The 20,889-nt window shown below is 35.2% G+C and overlaps 1 protein-coding gene across 2 annotated transcripts in view; it reads right to left on the reverse strand.

The window, feature by feature from the left end:
- Bap170 (Brahma associated protein 170kD) overlaps nt 1-20,889 on the reverse strand; it is a 457,905-nt gene that overhangs the window by 140,362 nt on the left and 296,654 nt on the right. For both annotated transcript variants that reach the window (XM_090406557.1, XM_090406558.1), the window contains 2 exons: nt 17,621-17,755; nt 4,380-4,534 (listed from right to left, as the gene is read on the reverse strand). In XM_090406557.1, coding sequence (XP_090262683.1) covers nt 4,380-4,534; nt 17,621-17,755 — 290 coding nt within the window. The remainder of the gene's footprint in view (nt 1-4,379; nt 4,535-17,620; nt 17,756-20,889) is intronic.

Genomic DNA, 20,889 nt, shown 5'->3' on the forward strand with positions numbered 1-20,889 from the left:
GAAGGAAAAGAAGAAGGCATATCAAAAGTTACTGGCAAATAAGTCAGCTTGTGTTCTTAGAGAATACAGAGACAAATGCAAGAATGCTAAATACTGTGTAAAACTAGCTAAACAAAAGTCATGGGAGGACTTTGGCAAGAACATAGAAAATAAATATCAAGAAAGTGGAAAAATATTCTGGAGCTTGTTGAACAAGCTTAGGAATGGAGGAAAGAGTGCTGTAAAAGGTGATAGTAGAGATGATAAAGGTGACATGAAAACGGGAGAAAAAGATATCCTTGAAGTATGGAGTAATTACTTTGAAAAACTGCTAAATGAAACAAGCAGTGATGACAGCACTGTGGTAAAAAAGACTGACCAGGCATGCAGTCAGGAATACATATCCATACTTGAAGTAGAAAAAGCTATCAAAGGTTTGAAATGTGGAAGGGAAGCAAGAGTAGAAGATATTCGACCAGAAATGCTGAAGTATGGTGGTATAAGAGTCTTACAGTGGCTGCACTGCATAGTTCAGAAAGCCTGGACAGAGGGACGAATTCCCGATGATTGGAGTAGAGCTCTCATAGTACCCATATATAAAAAGGGAAATAAAACTGAATGTAAGAATTACAGAGGTATTTCCCTACTGAGTGTTCCTGGCAAGATCTATGCAAGTATACTTGAGAAACGGTTGAGAAGAATTGTGAAAGAAAAGCTTGGTGAAGAACAAGCTGGATTCAGACCAAATAGAGGCTGTCAGGATCAGATCTTCACTTTACGACAAATAGTCGAGAAAGCATGGGAACATAACAGAGATCTGTATTTAAGTTTTGTCGATTTGGAAAAGGCATATGACAAGGTACCAAGAGAGAAGCTATTCAATACGCTACAGTTATATGGTGTCGATGGGGCATTATATCAAGCAATACTTAGTCTTTATTTGAGTTGTAAGACAGCAGTTAGAATTCAAGGAAGTACAGGAAGATGGTTTAATGTTAAATCTGGTGTGAGACAAGGATGTACATTATCCCCTCTGTTATTCATTATCTATATGGATCACGTTATGAAGGAAAGTGGTATTAAACGTGATATCAAAATTGGAGATGTTAATGTCAGCGCTTTGCTTTATGAGGATGATGTCAGCAATAAAAAGACAAAGATAATGAAAATAGGCAGAATCATTGAAAATGTCAACCGTGTTGTGAATGGTGAACCTGTGGAACAAGTAAAACATTTCAGCTACTTAGGCACGATTTTTAGTGAAGATGATGACTTAAATATAGAAATAGACAATAGAATCAGCAAAGCTGGTATGGTAGGAAGTCAATTGAATAAATTCATATGGAATAACAGAGAAATTAGTCAGAACACTAAATTAGTTGTATACAAGACAGTGTTCAAACCAGTTTTAACTTATGGATCCGAGAGCTGGGGCAGAAGTAAAACACTTGACCAAAGACTAAAGACTGCAGATATGAGAGTCCTGAGAAAGATTATAGACATGAACAGATGGCATCAATGGCAATATCATATTAGGAAACAATAGGATATTAGGAAAGAACTTGACATTGTCAGCATCGAAATGCATTAGCAGAGCTAATCTCAGGTGGTATGGTCACTTAAACAGAATGGGCAAGGAAAGATTAGCAAAACAACTGTTCTCTGCCAGGTTGGTAGGAAAATGACCCAGAGGAACACCAAGATATAGGTGGATTGATACGATACAAAATGCCTTAGACGATAGAAACATAAGATCCGATAATGTTGGAGTCTTGACAAGTAACAGACTGATTTGGAGGAAAATTGTAGATAGGAAGTTAGTAATGATGTAAATTTTTCGTGTAGTACTATCATATCCTGTACACCCCTTGAGGGTAAATGGCAGGAATTTGATGATGATAATAGTCCAAATAGTAGTCATTGAAACTTTCGAAAAATAGTAGTCCAAAGTTTGAAAAAAATTAAATTAAAATCAGCCATACTTGTTAAGGTTTGGAGTATGTTTTAAGGCTTCTGTTGATTCCGGGAACAACCTCTCTGACTTATAGAAGATTCTGTGCAGTACTTTTGTATTTTTTTCCAATTGATCTTGTGTGCTGGGGTATCCAAATCATGGTCTGCCAGACCCGACTTTCATAACGAAAGTGCCGGATATATTTTTTGTGTTCACTGAGGCAGATGTACACAGTTCTTCCTGTCTGTCTGTAGTAGGCTCGATGACAAGAACAGGGCACTTCACAGATTCCTGGATGTGATAAAGGAGTGAATCTGTCCTTAAGTGACGGATGAGAGTTGCCAGTTTCACATAAGGTTTAAATACAATGCGCAGTTGGTGTTTATTAAGCACCCAAGATATCTTTTCAGATATGCCTTTAATGTAGGATGGTGATAGTTTTGTTGTAGTCTTCTGTGGAAGATAGTGGAGGAGATTTCTTGGTAGTGCAAAATGCACACACTTCTCCAAGACCGGTCAACATATCAAATTATAGATCGAGATCCCACCAACTCACAAAAGAATAAGGTGTGGAAGCTATTGAACACAGTCACTTCCTGGCCAAAAGAAACAGTCAACAAACTCAAACCCTTTCACATTAAAACACCCAGAATATATGGAGCTCCAAAAATCCACAAACAAGGTACACCTTTATGCCCTATTGTAGATAGTATAAACAGTCCTACATATAAACTAGCTAAACATTTAGCCAAACTACTCGACACTTGCACAAACAATTCTCCCTCTTTTGTTAATAATTCTACCCACCTAAAAAGTATTTTAGAAAACCGCACCTTAAATAGTTCAGACCTAATGGTGAGTTTTGATATCGCCTCATTATTCACTAATGTACCATTGACTGAAACACTTAACTTACTAAATTCACAATTTCCTCCTGATATATTTCAACTATTTAAATTCACAGTACAGGCAGGTTATTTTACATGGAAAGGGAAAATATACAAATAATTAGATGGGACAGCTATGGGACCCCCCCCCCCCCAGCCAACTTCTACATAGAACATCTGGAAAAGCTAGTGTTAGATCTTGAATGATGGCTCGATCAAGAATAGAACCGCTCCATTCAAGATTTAACAAGAGAACAATATCAAGCAAAAGCACACTTGTACTCTTGGCAAAACAGACATAATATGTGAAGATGCATATATTAACTTTGCTTAAAAAGAAATTAAAATATAAAAGAAGAGGGTGAATCTTAAATTAAAATGAAATCAAAGGAAGAAATAAATATTAAATTGCACTATGTTTAAGGTTATTGTCTAAAATAGATGGAATCTTAATTTGTCAAAAAACATCAATGTTAAAATATGCCATGTATAAAGTCGTGTATCATCGTGCGAACGAAAGTTCAAAGGTTGCAGTTTGACTACCAAAGATGGTAGTCAAACTGCAACGTAATGAGCGATGAATAGGCATTCGTGGAAAGCACAAGAAATTCACGTTCCCTGAAAAAAAATTTCAAAAAAAAACTTTTTTTGGAAAGGAGCCGAACATTAATCGCACACACAAGAAAAATACTATGCACTGGTCCTGATTATGTTAAGAATTTAGCAGTGTATGATACCAGTGGCGTAGCTAGGGGGTTGCGCCACTTTGAACCTTTTTGAATTTTTCCATTAATTCTAAAATACAGTCTCGAGAACTAATTTCCAAATATTGTAATACTATTGTAAATTTTCCTCACAATTGCTGTAAGTGTTGCTAGTTGTGAGAGGAGTTTTTCTAATTAAAACTGATTAAGAATTACCTACATTACTATGAAATAGACTTCGCCAATGTCATTGATGATTTTGCCAACAGAAAAGCAAGAAAAACATTTTAGAATGTTGAAATTAAAGTTTTACTTCAAAAATAAACATAGTGTTTTAATTTATTTCCCTATACGTTGTTTTGACTTTTTGTAGTATTTTTGGTGTGTATTGAGAGGGGCGGCAACAGCTCTGGCTACGCCACTGATGATACTGTTCATTAGCAAACATGATATTTGCTCTATATCTTGTCTGTTGTAAGTCTATCCAGGTTTAATTTTTATTTTAGATTGTTTCTTCTAAAGTTATAATAGTTTTGAAGTCTTAGTCAAAGGCTACAACTACCATTAATAGTTTGTTTGTTTTTTTCTCCCTAGCGTGGTAGTGATTAATTCAGAATAATAAACTTAGTATATATATATTATGTAATACAAGCAGTTGACAGTTGAAATGCCTTTCAACTGTTAGCATGTGTGCATATCTCAATCTCAGAATGACTGACCTGAATTTAAGTTTAGTATACCATAGGAAACCAATCATTGCTACCCTTTTTTGTAGTAGTTTAAAAAATAATTGAATATTGGACATTGCTTTGTAACATTGATCCTTGTATTTGCACTTTCCTTGAAATATCTTACCCCTCTGTGGAACAGAAGATGTTGTTACAATTTCCTGTAAGGATGCAGATGGTGCAGAATTATGAGCTCCTTTCCTGCGTAGTCCATCATGATGAAATGTAATTATTCCAGATGAAGACTCCACTTTTTTAAGGACACACTGTGGAAATACACTCCTGAAAAGAAAAATATACATGTGTAAACTTTGCAAAATAGCTTATCATTTTTTTTGTAAAAAGTGTAAACATATTAATGTTGTGCCATTAAACTAACATTTAATTTCCTCCCTCTGTGCTGTATTTTGCTTCACTTCTATCAAACCTGTCAACATGATTTCCACACACTCAGACACCATCAACCCATAGTGCTTTAGGCTCACAGGAAGGAACATACATCTCGGAGTTTGCAGTATGGTAATATTGTGTGTTAATATTTATGCAAGTAGTATATTAAATGACAAACTAAAACCCATTGTCATAATTTCATGTATGGCAATTTAGTAAAAAAGATAATTCTGAAACTTTTAATATAATTGAGAATTTCTCATGAGAGTTTCATTCTCCATGAGAATTTCATTTAAACTATTAGTCTGCGTGATCTTTATGACATGCATTACAAGCATTTAAACAAAAGTGCATTACATTGTCCTAATTTAAATCAGAATGACTGACTTTTTTTCTCTCTCTCTTTGCCAAAAATTTGAGAGAATCTCATTCTTATCATTCATTAACAGTCATGCCTCTCTGCTCCGTCAAGCATATATTATTTTACAACATCTTTCTATTATATCTTAATACTTTTAATGGGACATTATAAAGTCTTTATGGCTTACATATGTCTAATAACTAGATTATGGTTTCTTTTGATGTGGTCTCACTTTTTACCAACATACCACTACAAGAGACTCTTCAGTTTATAGAATGATTTCCTAGAGGATATTGTTAACCTATTTAAATTCACAATCAATGCAGGCTATTTTAAGTGGAATAATAAAGTTGTTCAAGTCAATATAAGGAACAGCGATAGGCAGTCCTAAGTCACAGCCTTAGCAGATTATTTTATGGAACATCTAGGAAAAGACCTCTTTGATACGATATTCCCCAGCCTCGTATATGGTTATGTGGTTGATGATATATTCACAATCTGGTCTCACATTGATTCAGAATTAGTCCAGTTCCTAAAGAAAATAAACTCCTTATACTCCATATCAAGCTGACTACTAAACGTGAGTCCATAACCAGCTACCCTTTTTGGATACGTTAATTATTCATAATCCCATAGGTCATGTTGAATTTTTAGTTCATCATAAGCAAAGCTTTCCTGGCAGATACATTCATTCATCCTCCTACCATCATTCATCAAAAAAACAGATATTATCAAGTCTTATACATAGAGCTCATATAATCTGCTCTTCTGATCCCTTTTTGTTAGATGAATTGAATAAAATTAAAAGCAATCCAATATGTAATGGATACAACAAAACTACCATCCAAAAAATTATTGATAATTATCATCCTTCCACCAGACTACAATCTGATGGGAAAAGAATTTCAATACGCTACCTTAAAGGAATCTAGGAACAAATAGCAAAAGATTCTTCAAAAATTGAATCTATACACTTCCTACAAACTGCACATCGGAAATTGTCTTCCTCTCTACCATCCACAAAGGATGCATTACTAACTCTTTTCTTACCTGCTCATTCCATCTACCAATCAGACTGCATGCCAATATCCAAGTTTTGGGAAGTGATCACCACTAGTAACTTTTTTTTTTTTTAATTGATGTAATGTTTTACAATAATCACAATTTCTACTTAGTTAATAAGAAATTGCATTCTTGTTTTCAACACTGCTATATCCATTTGCAGACAAACAATGATTTGCAAAGTTGCGAGTCAGTTTGTGTTTATGATTTTAGTGAAGAACCCATCCACGTGAGGTTGGATAATGTATAGTACACTAGTACCAAGGATGGGCAATAAGGAATATGTTCATGATTGACTTGAAAAGCTGTGAATTATATTTCTTGGGAAACTCATATAGGGAGACTGTTACAGGGGGAGCAGCAGCAGAAGAGATGAATGAAGAGGAGAAGAAATTTGTTTTGTAGGCTTGGAATTGAACTGTGAGAGGGTATTGGTTGACTGCTGCACATGTTAAGACAGATTTGCAAGAGGTTGAAGGAATTATTGATGCTAAGTCAAATGAACAGTGGCCACATAAGATGCAGGCTGCAGAGACTGGATGCCTCTGCAAAAGTAAGTGGGCAATATTAGTAAGAGATGGGTTAATCAATTTAAGTGTTCTTTTCTGTATAGAATTCAGTACTTTTTGGGAGCTCTTAGGGGCAGCACCCTGGATCTAAGGGCAGTATTCAATGGTCAGGCAGATTTGTGACTTGTATAGAGTTAGGAGCTAGTTCTCAATTTTTGAAGAACCTCAGAAAATGTTAAATGACCCTGATAGAGAAAGCAGGAAAAAAGGTTTAAAGATTAATGTAACCTTGCTGGAGATGTAAACAGCACAAAATGATTACCAAACATACATAAATGTTTTGGGAAAATTTGAAGAAAAGTGCAAAGCTAATAATGATGGTAAATGCCTGCTGGATATTGGTTCAGTATATGGATTAGTTATTACTAACATGATGTTCCAACACAAAATCGTGCATAAATTCACATGGAGAAAAAATGCAAGAAATAAGAAAAGTCTCATTGACTAAGTTGATAGCAATGTTTTCCCACTGGTTCAGGACACAAGAGTATACAGAGTATTTGAAATAGGAAGTAATCACTATTTAGTTTTGAGCAGGATAAAATTTAATTTCTTATTGAAAAGAAGAGTGTGTAAGAAAGTTTCAAAATGCATTAAGGCTGAGTAGCTTTCAGAGGTGAACTGTAGACGCAAATACACAAACACTGTTCAAGAAAAAACGAAAGAATTTGAAAACAAAAACCAAAACTTGGAAATTTAGTGGCAAATCCTGAAGAAAACAATGATTCAGCCAGAGATTCATGTGGTGAGGTTGTCTGTAAGGAGAGAAAAATCAGAATTCCATGGTGGACTCAGGAAGTTAAAGAGGAAGTGAAGTAATGTAATGAATGCTGTCTGCTGCATTATTGTAAAAATATCTATGGTGTTTGTTGTTATTTATATATATGCTGTTATTCTATATTAGCTGTGCGCGCTTTCTCTCTCGTAACTTTTCTCACTTATTCTGTTACGAACTAAGTTTATCCACCTTCCATATTTACTAGTCGTATGCCTAAGAAAACTGAAAATTTATTTGTAAGACTACGCCATCGGTTATTTATTATCGGCAGAAGACTAAGTAATACGTCCGGTAGATTTCTCTCTCTCCCACTAGCATGAGTTCCTTCAGCAAAGTTTATATATATACAGTCGTGGTTCTCTAAGTACTTAAACTGCGCTTTTATTACCTTAGTTGTTTCCTGCTCACAAGTCTGATTTATTTAGGAACAGTGCAGTTGTAAAATAAAAATCAAGCAGCACTCTATTGGCATCTAAATAAAACACATTTATTTACAATAAATATAAAGTAGATAAATTAAGTGACAGGGAGGTTACTCTCTCTACCTGTCCTTTAGACTTTAGCATAAATTAGAACCCTTTTACTTCAACACTAAATAATCTCTTTAACTCAAAAACTTATTTACTCTCTGTTTACAAATTCACCTTATTAAACTTCTAGTTTACTCGCAAAGAGGTCAGCTAACTCTCTGTTAAGTTATTTTTACAAATTTGACATCAACTTCTAACATGCCAATTGACTCTCTTATGGACACTTCTTATTAAACTAATTCTTAACAGTTCATATACATCATATCTCCTAGATTATAAGAGAAAATATACAAAAGGATGTAACTTACAGAGGCTCTGTATCACACATTCAGTCAAGAGTCTTTTACAAAAGTCTTTATAGCTTTTCTTTCATCTCGAGTTTTAGGCAGGCTTCCTTCAGGAGTATCTTGCTACAGCAGTATCACATCGGGATATTAGTGAGCTTTTGGACTGCAATCTGCAGTACTCGGATAGCACATACAAGAGGTTTCAGCATATGGGCAAATTCTCCTCTGGATCCTTACTTCGGGAACTTCTGCTTATAATTGCTGATGACTGTACATCTAACTGCCAACCGCAGATGACTGTAACTGCTGCCGACTGGCTCTGTCTCTTTTCGGTAACAGCGCTTTGCCTTTGTTCTCTTGGCACTTGGATCTCGGTCTCCTCTGTCGGCAACTAGACCTGGACTCTCCTCTTTGTAACTGGGATCTTGCCTCTCACTGTTCTCTGCCACCACTGCTCTGGTTTGGACTCCGCTTATGGTCTGCAGCTCGTCTCCACTCTGGTTCCAACTTCTGATGACTCTCTGCTGACGAATGGAAGCCCCTTATGCTCGGCTAAGTCCCTTTTTATTTTGCGATCTCAGGTCCTTGCACTAAGGGAAACAAACCCCGAAGAATTCGGCATGACTCTTTCATCTTCTTTTAAGTTCGACCCACTCTTTGTTATCCTCTGTGTATTCTTTTGATCGTATTTTGCCAGGCAGTGGAAACTTCTATAAACCTACTGGCACCATTAGATACTAACTTTAAAGGTGTTATGTACAGAGCTTGTAAGTAAGCAACTTTGCGTTTTCATATACAAAACTGTAAACAACTTTCCTGCGCTCTTACACATAGCTATATACAAAGTTCAGATGGCAAAGCATTGCCTTTGTTTATGACGTTAAAACAGTAAATACAGTCACTTCCCATAGGGTTAACTACATTAATATTTAGCGAACTATACATAGAAACAAACAAGGTTATTTACAGTTCTCATGGGACTTGACCTATGTAAAAATCGATGTAAAGCGCTTTGGTATTTTTAAGCTACAACTGAGTTTTACAGTAAACAAAGAAAGCATATCGAAAGTTCCTGACAAGTAAGTCAGCTTGTGCTCTTAGAGAATACAGAGAAAAATGTAAGAAAGCAAAGCACAGTAAAACTAGCTAAACAAAAGTCATGGGGAGACTTTGGTAAGAACATAGAAAATAAATATCAGTAAGGTAGCAAAAAATATTCTGGAGGCTATTGAAATGTTCGAAAATGGGGAGAAAAGTACTGCAAAAAAAATCAGAGATGAAAAAGCTGAAGATAATGATATTCTAGATGTCTGAAGTAATTATTTGAAAGACTACCAAATGAAACAAGCAGTGTCAGCTTGATGGTAGTAAACTCCCAACAGGAATGCAGTTGGAATATATATCCAAACTTGAAATAGAAAAATCATCTAAAACCCGAAATGTGGAAAGGCAGCTGGAACAGGTGAAATTTGACTAGAAATGCTCAAATATGGAGGAAGTTTTACAGTGACTGTACTGCATAATTCAGAAAGCCTGGTCAGAGGGTTGAATTCCAGATGATTGTAGTAAAGCTCTTGCCACCTATATAAAGGGAAATGAAACTGACTGTGAGAATTACAGACGTGTTTCTCTATTGAGTGTTCCTTGTAAGAATTATGCAAGTATACTTGTGAAAAAGCATAAGAAAAATTGGGGAAGGGGAGATTGTTGAAGAACAAGCTGGATTCAGGCCAAATAGAGATTGTCAGAATCAGATTTTCACTTTAAGACAGATAGTTGAGATCATGGGAATATAACAAGGATTGGTATTTAAATCTTGTCAATCTAGAAAAGGCATATAACGGGGTGCCAAGAGGAAAGCTCTTCAAAATACTACAGTTAATATGGTTTAAATGGGACATTATATCAAGCAATACACAGTGTCTATTTAAGCTGTAAGCGAGCAGTTAGAATTGAAGGAGGTACAGGAGGATGGTTTGAAGTAAAATGAGGTGTGTGACAAAGGTACACATTATCTCCACTGTTATTCATAATGTGATCTATATGGATCACATTATGAAGGAAAGTGATATTAAATCTGATATCAGAATTGGAGATGTTAATCTCAGCTCTTTACTTTATGTAGATGATGTTATAGTTATACTTCTGAATAAATCTGGTATAGTATGCACAGATTCGAGACCCTTCGACACTTCTGCGCATGTGAAAAGAAGGAGAATTCATTCCCATTATAGGATAATCAATCCGTCATGTGGGCTGGGTTGATTATTACTAACCGTCAAAAAATTAACTTCTCTTTTATGATAATTGTAGTTTTTAAAATGATAACTATTTGGCTTGTATAACAGTTGGGAAATTTCACGTATAAAGCACGCAAATTCGTGTGTTGGTGACCAATTCATACATCGCCTTATTTCTTTCTCCCCTTTAACATGAATGGACTCTTCTTGGCAGCCTTCCAACAACAGCTCTCTATACTGTGGGCAGACTATACTAGTCTGCAAGATTACCTCAATAATTGAATAACTGTTGTAATAAATTTGGTATGAAAATCAGCAAACATTGAAAACGGCAACTTCATCCTGAATGGTGAATCTACAGAACAAGTAAAAATTTCGGCTGTTTAAGCGCAATATTTAGTGAAGATGGTAAATTAAATATAGAAATAGACAATAGAATTAGTAAATCTGGTATGATAGGAAATCATCATCATCATCATCAAATTCCTGCCATGTACACTCAAGGGGTGTACAGGATATGATGGTACTACATGAAAAAAATTACATCATTACTAACTTCTTATCTACAATTTTCCTCCAAATCAGTCTATTACTTGTCAAGACTCCAACATTATCAGATCTTATATTTCTATCATCTAAGGCACTTTGTACCGTATCAATCCACCTATATCTTGGTCTTCCTCTGGTTCGTTTTGCTGCCAACCTGGCAGAGAACACTTGTTTTGCTAATCTTTCTTCGCCCATTCTGTTTAAGTGACCATACCACCTGAGATTAGCTCTGCTAACGCATTCCTGGATGTTGACAATGTCAAGTTATTTCCTAATATCCTCGTTTTTAATATGATACTGCCATTGATGCCATCTGTTCATGCCTATAATTTTTCTCAGGACTCTCATATCTGCAGTCTCTAGTCTTTGGTCAAGTGTTTTACTTCTGACCCACCTCTCAGATCCATAAGTTAAAACTGGTTTGAACACTGTCTTGTATACAGCTAATTTAGTGTTCCGACTAATTTCTCTCTTATTCCATATGAATTTATTCAATTGACTTCCTACCATACCAGCTTTGCTGATTCTGTTGTCTATTTCTATATTTAATATACCATCTTCAGTAAAAATCGTGCCTAAGTAGCTGAAATGTTTCACTTGTTCCACAGGTTCTCCATTCACAACACAGTTGACATTTTCAATGATTCTGCCTATTTTCATTGTCTTTGTCTTTCTATTACTGACCTTCATACCATATCTATTACAACAGCTATTCAATTTAGTCAGAGAATCTTGCAGACTTGTAACGGATTTATTTAGAAGTATAACATCATCCGCATAAAGCAAAGCGCTGACATTAACATCTCCAATTTTGATATTACGTTTAATACCACTTTCCTTCATAACGTATATCCTTGTCTCACACCAGATTTAACATTAAACCATCTTCCTGTACTTCCTTGAATTCTAACTGCTGACTTACAACTCAAATAAAGACTAAGTATTGCTTGATATAATGCCCCATTGACACCATATAACTGTAGCGTATTGAATAGCTTCTCTCTTGGTACCTTGTCATATGCCTTTTCCAAATCGACAAAACTTAAATACAGATCTTTGTTATATTCCCATGCTTTCTCGACTATTTGTCGTAAAGTGAAGATCTGATCCTGACTGCCTCTATTTGGTCTGAATCCAGCTTGTTCTTCACCAAGCTTTTCTTTCACAATTCTTCTCAACTGTTTCTCAAGTATACTTGCATAGATCTTGCCAGGAACACTCAGTAGGGAAATACTTCTGTAATTCTCACATTCAGTTTTATTTCCCTTTTTATATATGGGTACTATGAGAGCTCTACTCCAATCATCAAGAATTCGTCCCTCTGTCCAGGCTTTCTGAACTATGCAGTGCAGCCTCTGTAAGACTCTTATACCACCATACTTCAGCATATCTGGTCGAATATCATCTACTCCTGCTGCCTTTCCACATTTCAAGCCTTTGATGGCTTTTTCTACTTCAAGTATGGATATGTATTTCTGACTGCATGCCTGGTCAGTGTTTTTTACCACTGTGCTGTCATCACTGCTTGTTTCATTTAGCAGTTTTTCAAAGTAATTACTCCATACTTCAAGGATATCTTTTTCTCCCGTTTTCATGTCACCTGGTAGGAAATCAGCTGAATAAATTTGTATGGAATAAGGAAATAAGAATAAGGATAATAAAGAATAAGAAAGTCAAAACACTAAATTAGCTGTATACAAGACAGTATTCAAACCAATTTTAACTTATTAAAGATTAGAAATAAAACACTTCATCAAAGACTAGAGGCATCTGATATGAGAATTCTGAGAAAGATTAGTGGAGTGAAGAAATGGCATCAATCACATCAAAAATGAGGATATTAGGAAAGAACTTGCCATTGTTAGTATTCAGGAATGTGTTAGTAGAGCTAATCTCAGGTGGTATGAGTTAAACAGAATGGGAGAGGAACGATTAGTCAAACAAGTGTTCTTTGTCAGGTTGGCAGGAAAAAGACCAAGAGGAAGACAAAGATGTAGATGGATTGATACAGCAAAAAGCAACTTAAAAGACAGAAATATAAAGATCTGATAATATTGGATTCTTGACAAATAACAGATTAATTTGGAAGAAAATTATTGATTGGAAGTAAGTAATGGTATAACTTTTACATGTAGTACTATCATAATTATCCTGTACATCCCTTGAAGGTACATATCAGGAATTTCATGATGATGATGATCATTAATCTCACTCAAACCAAACTGATGACAAATTCAGATGAAATTGAAGTAAAATGAACAGATAATCGTATTAAGATTGTAGAGGAATATAGTTACCTATGCTAGCTAGTCGGTTGTAGCTAATAGGTACACACACCAGGAAACAGCATTTTGTAGCAATATGATGTACAAATATTATCTATTAGGAGATTTATCTATATGCTTAAAAAGAAAGAGCTTTAACCCCCTTATCAGCCATTAAAGATCAAATACGCATCCTCAAAAGCTTTGTATCCATCATAAATTTCAATGTAATATCAATGGTATTACAATTTTAATATGCACTTCACATCCATGGTAATGTGGACATATATATATATATATATACGTCCTGGCCGGTAGCGTGGTTAATATATATATTATTCCAGTGTTTACCTATAGAAGTGAGACACTGGCCACAACTAAAAAAAAAACAAAACAAAAAAAAAAAAACAGGAAAACAAGTTGTATGTTGCCGAAAGAACCTTTGAGAAAAGAGTGCTGCGCATAACAAAAAGGGATAGAATAAGAAATACTAGAATTACAGAAATTACTGGAGTAGAAGATATTGGAAAGTGTTGTAAAGCATGTAAACAGAGATGGGTTGGCCATATTACTAGACTGTCAAATGAAAGGTGGACAAAAATATGCACTGAGTGGATACCAAGAGAGGAAAAGGTCACCAAAGAATAAGATGAAGGAATAAACTACAAAGGTTTGACATGAGATGGTGGACACTGGCTAAAGACAGACAGAACTGGAAACTTAAGTGGGAGGAAAGAAGCTAAAGACGTAGTCAGTCAGAAGAAGTTTGTTTGGAGTTCAAGTAACACCTCAAGCAAAAGAGAAAGCCTAATTTTGGATGCAAAGGAGGCAATATTTGTGATATGTTTATGACAAGAGAAATTTATAGTATTGTCAAGGGTAAGACAGCAAGAACAGGGTTATTGTTTTGTTTTTTTTATTGTTGTAAATTTTTTCACATTAAGTATCTTCACACCTGAGCTACTTGAATATAGAGACTAATGACTTCACATCAATTGGCTTAGTATCCCACAATGCACAGCACACATCCTTTCAGATGTGTATAATGCAATGCATTAATGGAACGGTCATTACCCAGACCAGTTTAGACCTTTATGGAGGTTCATTACTGGGAGCCAGACCCAGAAGAAATACCAAGCTTGAAGTAATGCAGAAGTCATATATTTCCCATATACAAGTAGTCAAAAGGTACCACACATTATTAAAATACTCTGGATTAGAGATAAATGTAAACTTTTTCACTTGGATATACTATAAATTAAAGATGTCATTCATGAAGATACCTCACAAGCAAACATTGTTTGCTCACACTTAGATAAAGGATTAAACCGAGTATATAATTTCTTGGCATCTTTAATTAATTGCTAGCATTGAAGTTGACAGGGTTATCTAAACCTCACTAATGAATGTTTTAAAGATCAGAATTAAAGGTAGAAGAGATTAGAGTTCTGCAGGTTGTGGTGATTTGTACTTTGCAAGGTTCATCAAATGAAAAGAAGTGCAATGTGCTGTCATCAGCAACCCTGTGTACCCAATTGGCAGTCAGCTGGAGTAGATTGTTTATGCATAGAAGGAAGAGGGTGGGCAAAAGAATAGAGCCTTGTGGTATTACAGCATTAGTTGTATAGAAGATAAGGAGTCATCCACCATCACCTGAAATGAGGAGGCACAGATCAATTGATGGGAGTTTGCTTAATAGACCTTTGTGCCAAACTCAGTCAAAAGCTTTGGAGATATCATTGGCAACCACTTGAGATTCACCAAACATTTCCATGATGTTTGTCCAGAGATGGGTGACATGTCAGTAGATCTCCTGTTGATCGGCAGTGATGGAATCCATACTGTTGGTCATTTATTAGTCTTCAATGTAGCATAGGAGTTGGGTGTTGATGGTTCTTTCCATTACTTTAGAAAGAATTGGGGGATGAGAAATTGGATGGTAGTTTAAAGGTAAAGATTTATTACCATTATTAAGAATAAGTTACATATGGGTTAGTTTTCAGACTGCAGGATAGATACCAGTGGAATATGAAAGTGTGAATAGGCAGCATAGAGTGGGAGTCAACTATGGAGCATAGGCATTTAGAAGGAATGGGAGAATGCCATAAAGGGCCAGGAGACTTTTTGATATCCCGTTTGAGCAAAATTTTTCTGATCTCTTTTTGGTGCAAGGTCAAATGCAGCATTGAGTGTTTCGAATAGTTGGAGATATTTATCATGAACAGCTATGCAAGAATTGGAGGAGAAGTAGGAAGCCAGGGGATTGGATTTTTCTGTGGGTGATGATGCAATAGACCATTTGGGTGTAATTGTGGTAGGAGTAGTGTTAGGAAGAATTTATAGCCAATAGCTTTGGCTAGAGCCGAAAATTTCCAGCTACTGTTTGGGCAGGATGCAAGTTTCTGGCTTTTAGCTCTCTCAAAATTTTTCCCAATACACAGTAGTGATAAAGTAATTTTACAAATACATTCTTAAATTCTTTGCATACACAGTTTCATCCATAAATATGTGGATGAAATAGCATATTCTCAAAGTTCTTCAGATTTTACAAATGGTAGTGGTGTAAAATTCGATGCAGTAGCAAATTTTTTCTTAACTTTGCATCGACTTTTACAGAGGTCACAAATAGTGTACATAGAAGAAAACTGTAATTTAATGCTGATTGTGGAATTTTGTATATAAGGTTTATATTAACTGTAGTTATAATAAATTTTGTGATTTGAAAAACCACACAAGTATGTATTGAAACAGTAGGAATGCTAAATTGCGTATTTCAAGGGCAATGCCTTAGAAAGCAATCTGTCATTTTAAGTGGTTCCAATTTCAAAGAAAGCTTAGAAGCTTTGTTTGTAAAATGTAAAGTGCCTTCAATTGTTCGAAGCTTAACCTAATGCATGTCTCAAGGACAGTGCAACAACAGGCGGCGAACAACTAAGGATCTCCTGCATGTAGTGAATAAGATTGTCTTTGTGTGTTCTAGGGGAAACAGAAATAATCAACAACTCTGAAGGTCACATCCCCTTTTGATTGGGAATGTTAGGGGTTCTCAACCCTTAATCCAGGGACTGCAGGAGGAAGTATAAGAAAGGAGCCCAGGACAGAAAAGCAGTATCGGTAAGACATGATCCAATCCCCGAAAATCTTCCATGACGCGACGGAGCTAAAGAAAAGGAAGTCTGCACGAATGTTGAGGCCCAGGACGGAAAAAGAAGTCAGTGGAACCAGATAAGAGATGAAAGAGCCCGTTCAGATATATGTGTCAAGAGAAGAACTGTGAGTACAACCTTGAAGTATATATATATATTCAGCAGAAATATATATAAAAGTTAAATTGTGATAATTTGTCCTGGACTGAGAGGCTAATGAATAGTTGATATAATTTAGATATGAGAAACTTGTTGAGTGAAATATGTGTATATTGTTTGAACAGATTAGTTCTAGGATGAGAACTTAGATTCTTATATGATAGTATTGCTGCATGGTTATTATGTATGTACAATGTATGAGATTATAATTCTTAGCAGCAGAATGAATGTGATTATAAATTGGTACATAATAATATTGCTGCATGTTTATTATGTATGTACAATGTATGAGATTATAATTCATTAAGCTTAGCAGCAGAATGAACAAGATTATAGATTGGTATATGATAGTACTGCTGTGTATTTTAATGTGTGTATATTGCATGAGACTATAATTTTTAGCTTTTAATTATCTGAAGAGCCAATTCATGTATGAAACTGTATTAATGCATCCTAGTTCAATAAATATGTTTGTTATGCTAAAGAATGTGTATTCACTGATCCTTATTCCAATGCACTGTTTCAAAAAAAAAAAAAAAAAAAAAAAAAAAAAAAAAAAATTGCAAACCTGTGTGCAAAGTTAAATAAGAGTAGCCACAATTGTCAATAAAGCCTGAGGTAGATTTAGAGCGATACCGCAGGTGATCTTAATTATATTTAATGCCTAAAGGGGTATCCTGGTGGCACAGTCGAAACATTAAATAAATTTTCCAAAGTTCCCAAGGTATTAGATATTAGATAACCTGTAGTAATTTAAGTAAGAGTGTAAAGCATAAGGTAAAGCATAAGGTAACGTAAAATAGAGTAATAAAGAGAAAGTAAAGGTATATAGAGTAAGAAAGCTAGTAAAGTATATAAAGATAAAGAGAAAGTAAAGTAAAAGAAGAATAAGTAAAAGTAATAGCGTAAGATATGCAAAGGGACTAAAAAGGACATCATTTTAGTGGCATAAGAGAGAAAGAAAGAACAACTCGTCACTTATAATATTTAAAATAGACAAAACTAATTTCTTCAAAATAAAAATCATAAATACCTGACACTGTTTGCAAAAACATTTGCATTAACAACTCCTTTTCTTCCAGCTCTACTGCAATAACTGACATAATCAGCATAAATATCATTTCTAGCAATTGAATGACCAGAAGCTAATTCATAAGTAGTTTTCAGCCTAAAGAAAGTTGGACAAAAAAAAAAAAGTGTAACAGTTTATAAAAATTGCTTAACTACATTAAATGTAACAGTCTTTCATTTTTGTAGGTAGTTTTCGGTATTTACCACATTGTAATATAAAGAGTTCATTAAAAATAAACAATTAAAAATCCCAACTAGTTTTGTGCGTCGTAAGAGTTACATCATCAGGGGTAGTGGTACATGAAAGTTTTACAAAACAAAAGTCTATTAACAATTAATTACACATATTAGATGCTTCTTTAAATTTTCTTGTGAAACAGTTATTGTCAGTATATAGCATTTCTGTTTGTCGTCAAAGTACTTGATGGCCAGTAGTGGTTGTGTAGAATGCTAAACCTGATTTGCTCCCTTCTTTTTTCAACGTCTTTTACATGTTCAGACATGCGGATTTCTCCCGACCTTCCCGTCTGGTCTAAGTCACACAAATGTCACAAGAACAATGAATCTCATAGATGCCTAGGTGTGATGTGGTGGTTTTGGTGGATGCACGAATCTTGATATTTTTGTAAAGGCAAAAAAGCCACTTTTATGTTGTACTTGCGGAGCAACATAGCCACTTTGTCCGTGACATTTTTGATGAATGGCAGTGTGATTGCATTCTCGAAATCTTGTTTAAGTAAGGGAGTTGCAGCAGATGTATTAAGAATTTTTTCGATTGTCTTTGGTTCAAAACCATTAAGTGCGAGATCTGTGTCAGGTAGTGCAATTCTTCATTTCTTTTAATTGGTGTGCTAGATATACTGTATGCCCTGTCTTGCAAAGTTTTAATTATGCCTATTTTTTTGCAATGGATGGTGGTGTGAAGCTGCATTTAAAATTCTTCCCATTGTGGTAGGTTATTAAATCACCTTTATCATTTCTGATTCCTTTCACAGTGATCTTCCTCCATTTCTAAGCTTCTTCAATAGTCTTCGGGATAATTTGCTATCTTTATGATATTTGTCTTTCATATTTTTATGTATTTGGCTACTTTCCCACATAGCTTAGCCTGCTTAAATTTTTCTATTTCTCAGGACACCTGACAAAGTGCTTGCTGGGAATTTCTTCTACACTTTCTTCTTTTCTGAAAGTTCCTCTTTAGCTTCTTGTGTTCACCATAGACTTCTCAATCTTCTCAATGCAAACAACTTCACAACATTCTCCTTAGCTAAATCGGTCAATGTTTTCTTCAGCGATTCCGAATGAAACTGGAAGGTTTGGTTCTTGTCTTCAAAAGGTTTCATTTTTTTTCTTGAATGATATTTGTATAGCTGAGTCCATGGTTCATCTTTAAAAAGCAGCTCAATTTTTAATTATTTTTAAAACTTGTTTAGATATTTTTGTTTCTGATATATTTATTTTTATCCTGCTAAAGACTAAGTGATAGTCACTTTGAATTTAATCCACTGTGTATTTTCTGGTATTCTGAACCAGTGCAAGGTTTCACAATCAACAATAACATAGTCCATAAAACTTCTTTTCTTCTCTATGTGAATTTGTGCACATCATTATGTTGAAACATGGTGTCAGTGATGACCAGTCTATGTTGTGAACAGGAATCCATTCAGCAGAAACTTGCCGTTATTATTATTATTATTATTAGCTCTGTCCTTTTCTTCAAATTTTTTCAAAATATTTATATGTGCTCAGAATTTGTTTCTATCCTGCTGTTTAGATCTCCACAAAGGAACAGTTTTTCCTATTTTCTTTATGTCAGCTGATTTTTTCTAATGATTCAAAAAATTCCTTAGTCAAACCTTCTTGTGGAACCATAGGCACAAATGAGTACCATTGTCCAATTCTCCATAACCCTACTTGAAACAGCCTACCAATCAAGAAGTTTGCATTTGTGTTTGGTGTTGAATAATACTGCTTCTCTTTCCTTTTTCTGATCACTATTGTTCAAATACAACATGTTACATTTATGAAACAGGATCTCACCTGTGTTAGTTTTCTTTCTCAGTAACATCAGTTATGTCCTTGTAGTAGTACCTCTGTAGTTTTTCTGCCAGTTAATTTCCTTTCCACTGATATCCCCTTACGTTAGTGCCTATTTTCAATTCTTCTGACTTTGTTCCAGTAGCTGAGTTTTTCATTTTTAAGTTAAGGGATATTACATCCCATATCGTTTCTTAGCCGAATAAGAAACTCAAAGAGTTTCATGCCGAATATAGTAGAAACTATATAAAGTTCGGCGATTCCAAGCGTAAGCAAATACCTGGATACTGCAGCAACTGACCCTAAAGGTAGTGCAAGCTGAGGCAACTCATGTCAAAGGCGGAGCAAGCTCAGATCACTATTCTTGATATTTACCCATTTACCCTTTATTGAGGTCTCACTGATGAGACCTCAATAAAGGTTGAAACCGGTCTGGGTAGTGACCTTCTCTCATAATGTAGAACAGTAATACAGCTCCTAGGAGCTAAGTTCACATTATGGGTAAATATCAAGAATAGTGATCTGAGCTTGCTCCGCCTTTGACATGAGTTGCCTCAGCTTGCACTACCTTTAGGGTCAGTTGCTGCAGTATCCAGGTATTTGCTTACGCTTGGAATCGCCGAACTTTATATAGTTTCTACTATATTCGGCATGAAACTCTTTGAGTTTCTTATTCGGCTAAGAAACGATATGGGATGTAATATCCCTTAACTTAAAAATGAAAAACTCAGCTACTGGAACAAAGTCAGAAGAATTGAAAATAGGCACTAATGTAAGGGGATATCAGTGGAAAGGAAATTAACTGGCAGAAAAACTACAGAGGTACTACTACATGGACATAACTGATGTTACTGAGAAAGAAAACTAACATAGGTGAGATCCTGTTTAATAAATGTAACATGTTGTATTTGAACAATATGTCGCCGAATTGAAGCCCTTGGCTCTTCATACATCTAATGAGTTTTTCATTGTTTGCTCTAGTTCCCTGAAAACAGAAGGGACAGCGACCCAGCTGACACAAAATCTCATCATGCTGTACTATCATGTTTATTTTCCAATTTAAGTAAATACAGTGTGGTCAGCTAAGTCTCAAATTACCAGCCATTCTCATTCATTCAGTAGCTAGTGTGCACTATGTGAATTTGAGGACTGGACATTAGGTCAGAAGTCCTAGTGAGTTCTCTGCATTCCTAT

Source organism: Typopeltis vanoorti, chromosome 16, assembly GCF_054136105.1.
Source record: "Typopeltis vanoorti isolate ZY-2024b chromosome 16, IOZ_Tvanoo_1.0, whole genome shotgun sequence".
Taxonomy (NCBI): Eukaryota; Metazoa; Arthropoda; class Arachnida; order Uropygi; family Thelyphonidae; genus Typopeltis; species Typopeltis vanoorti.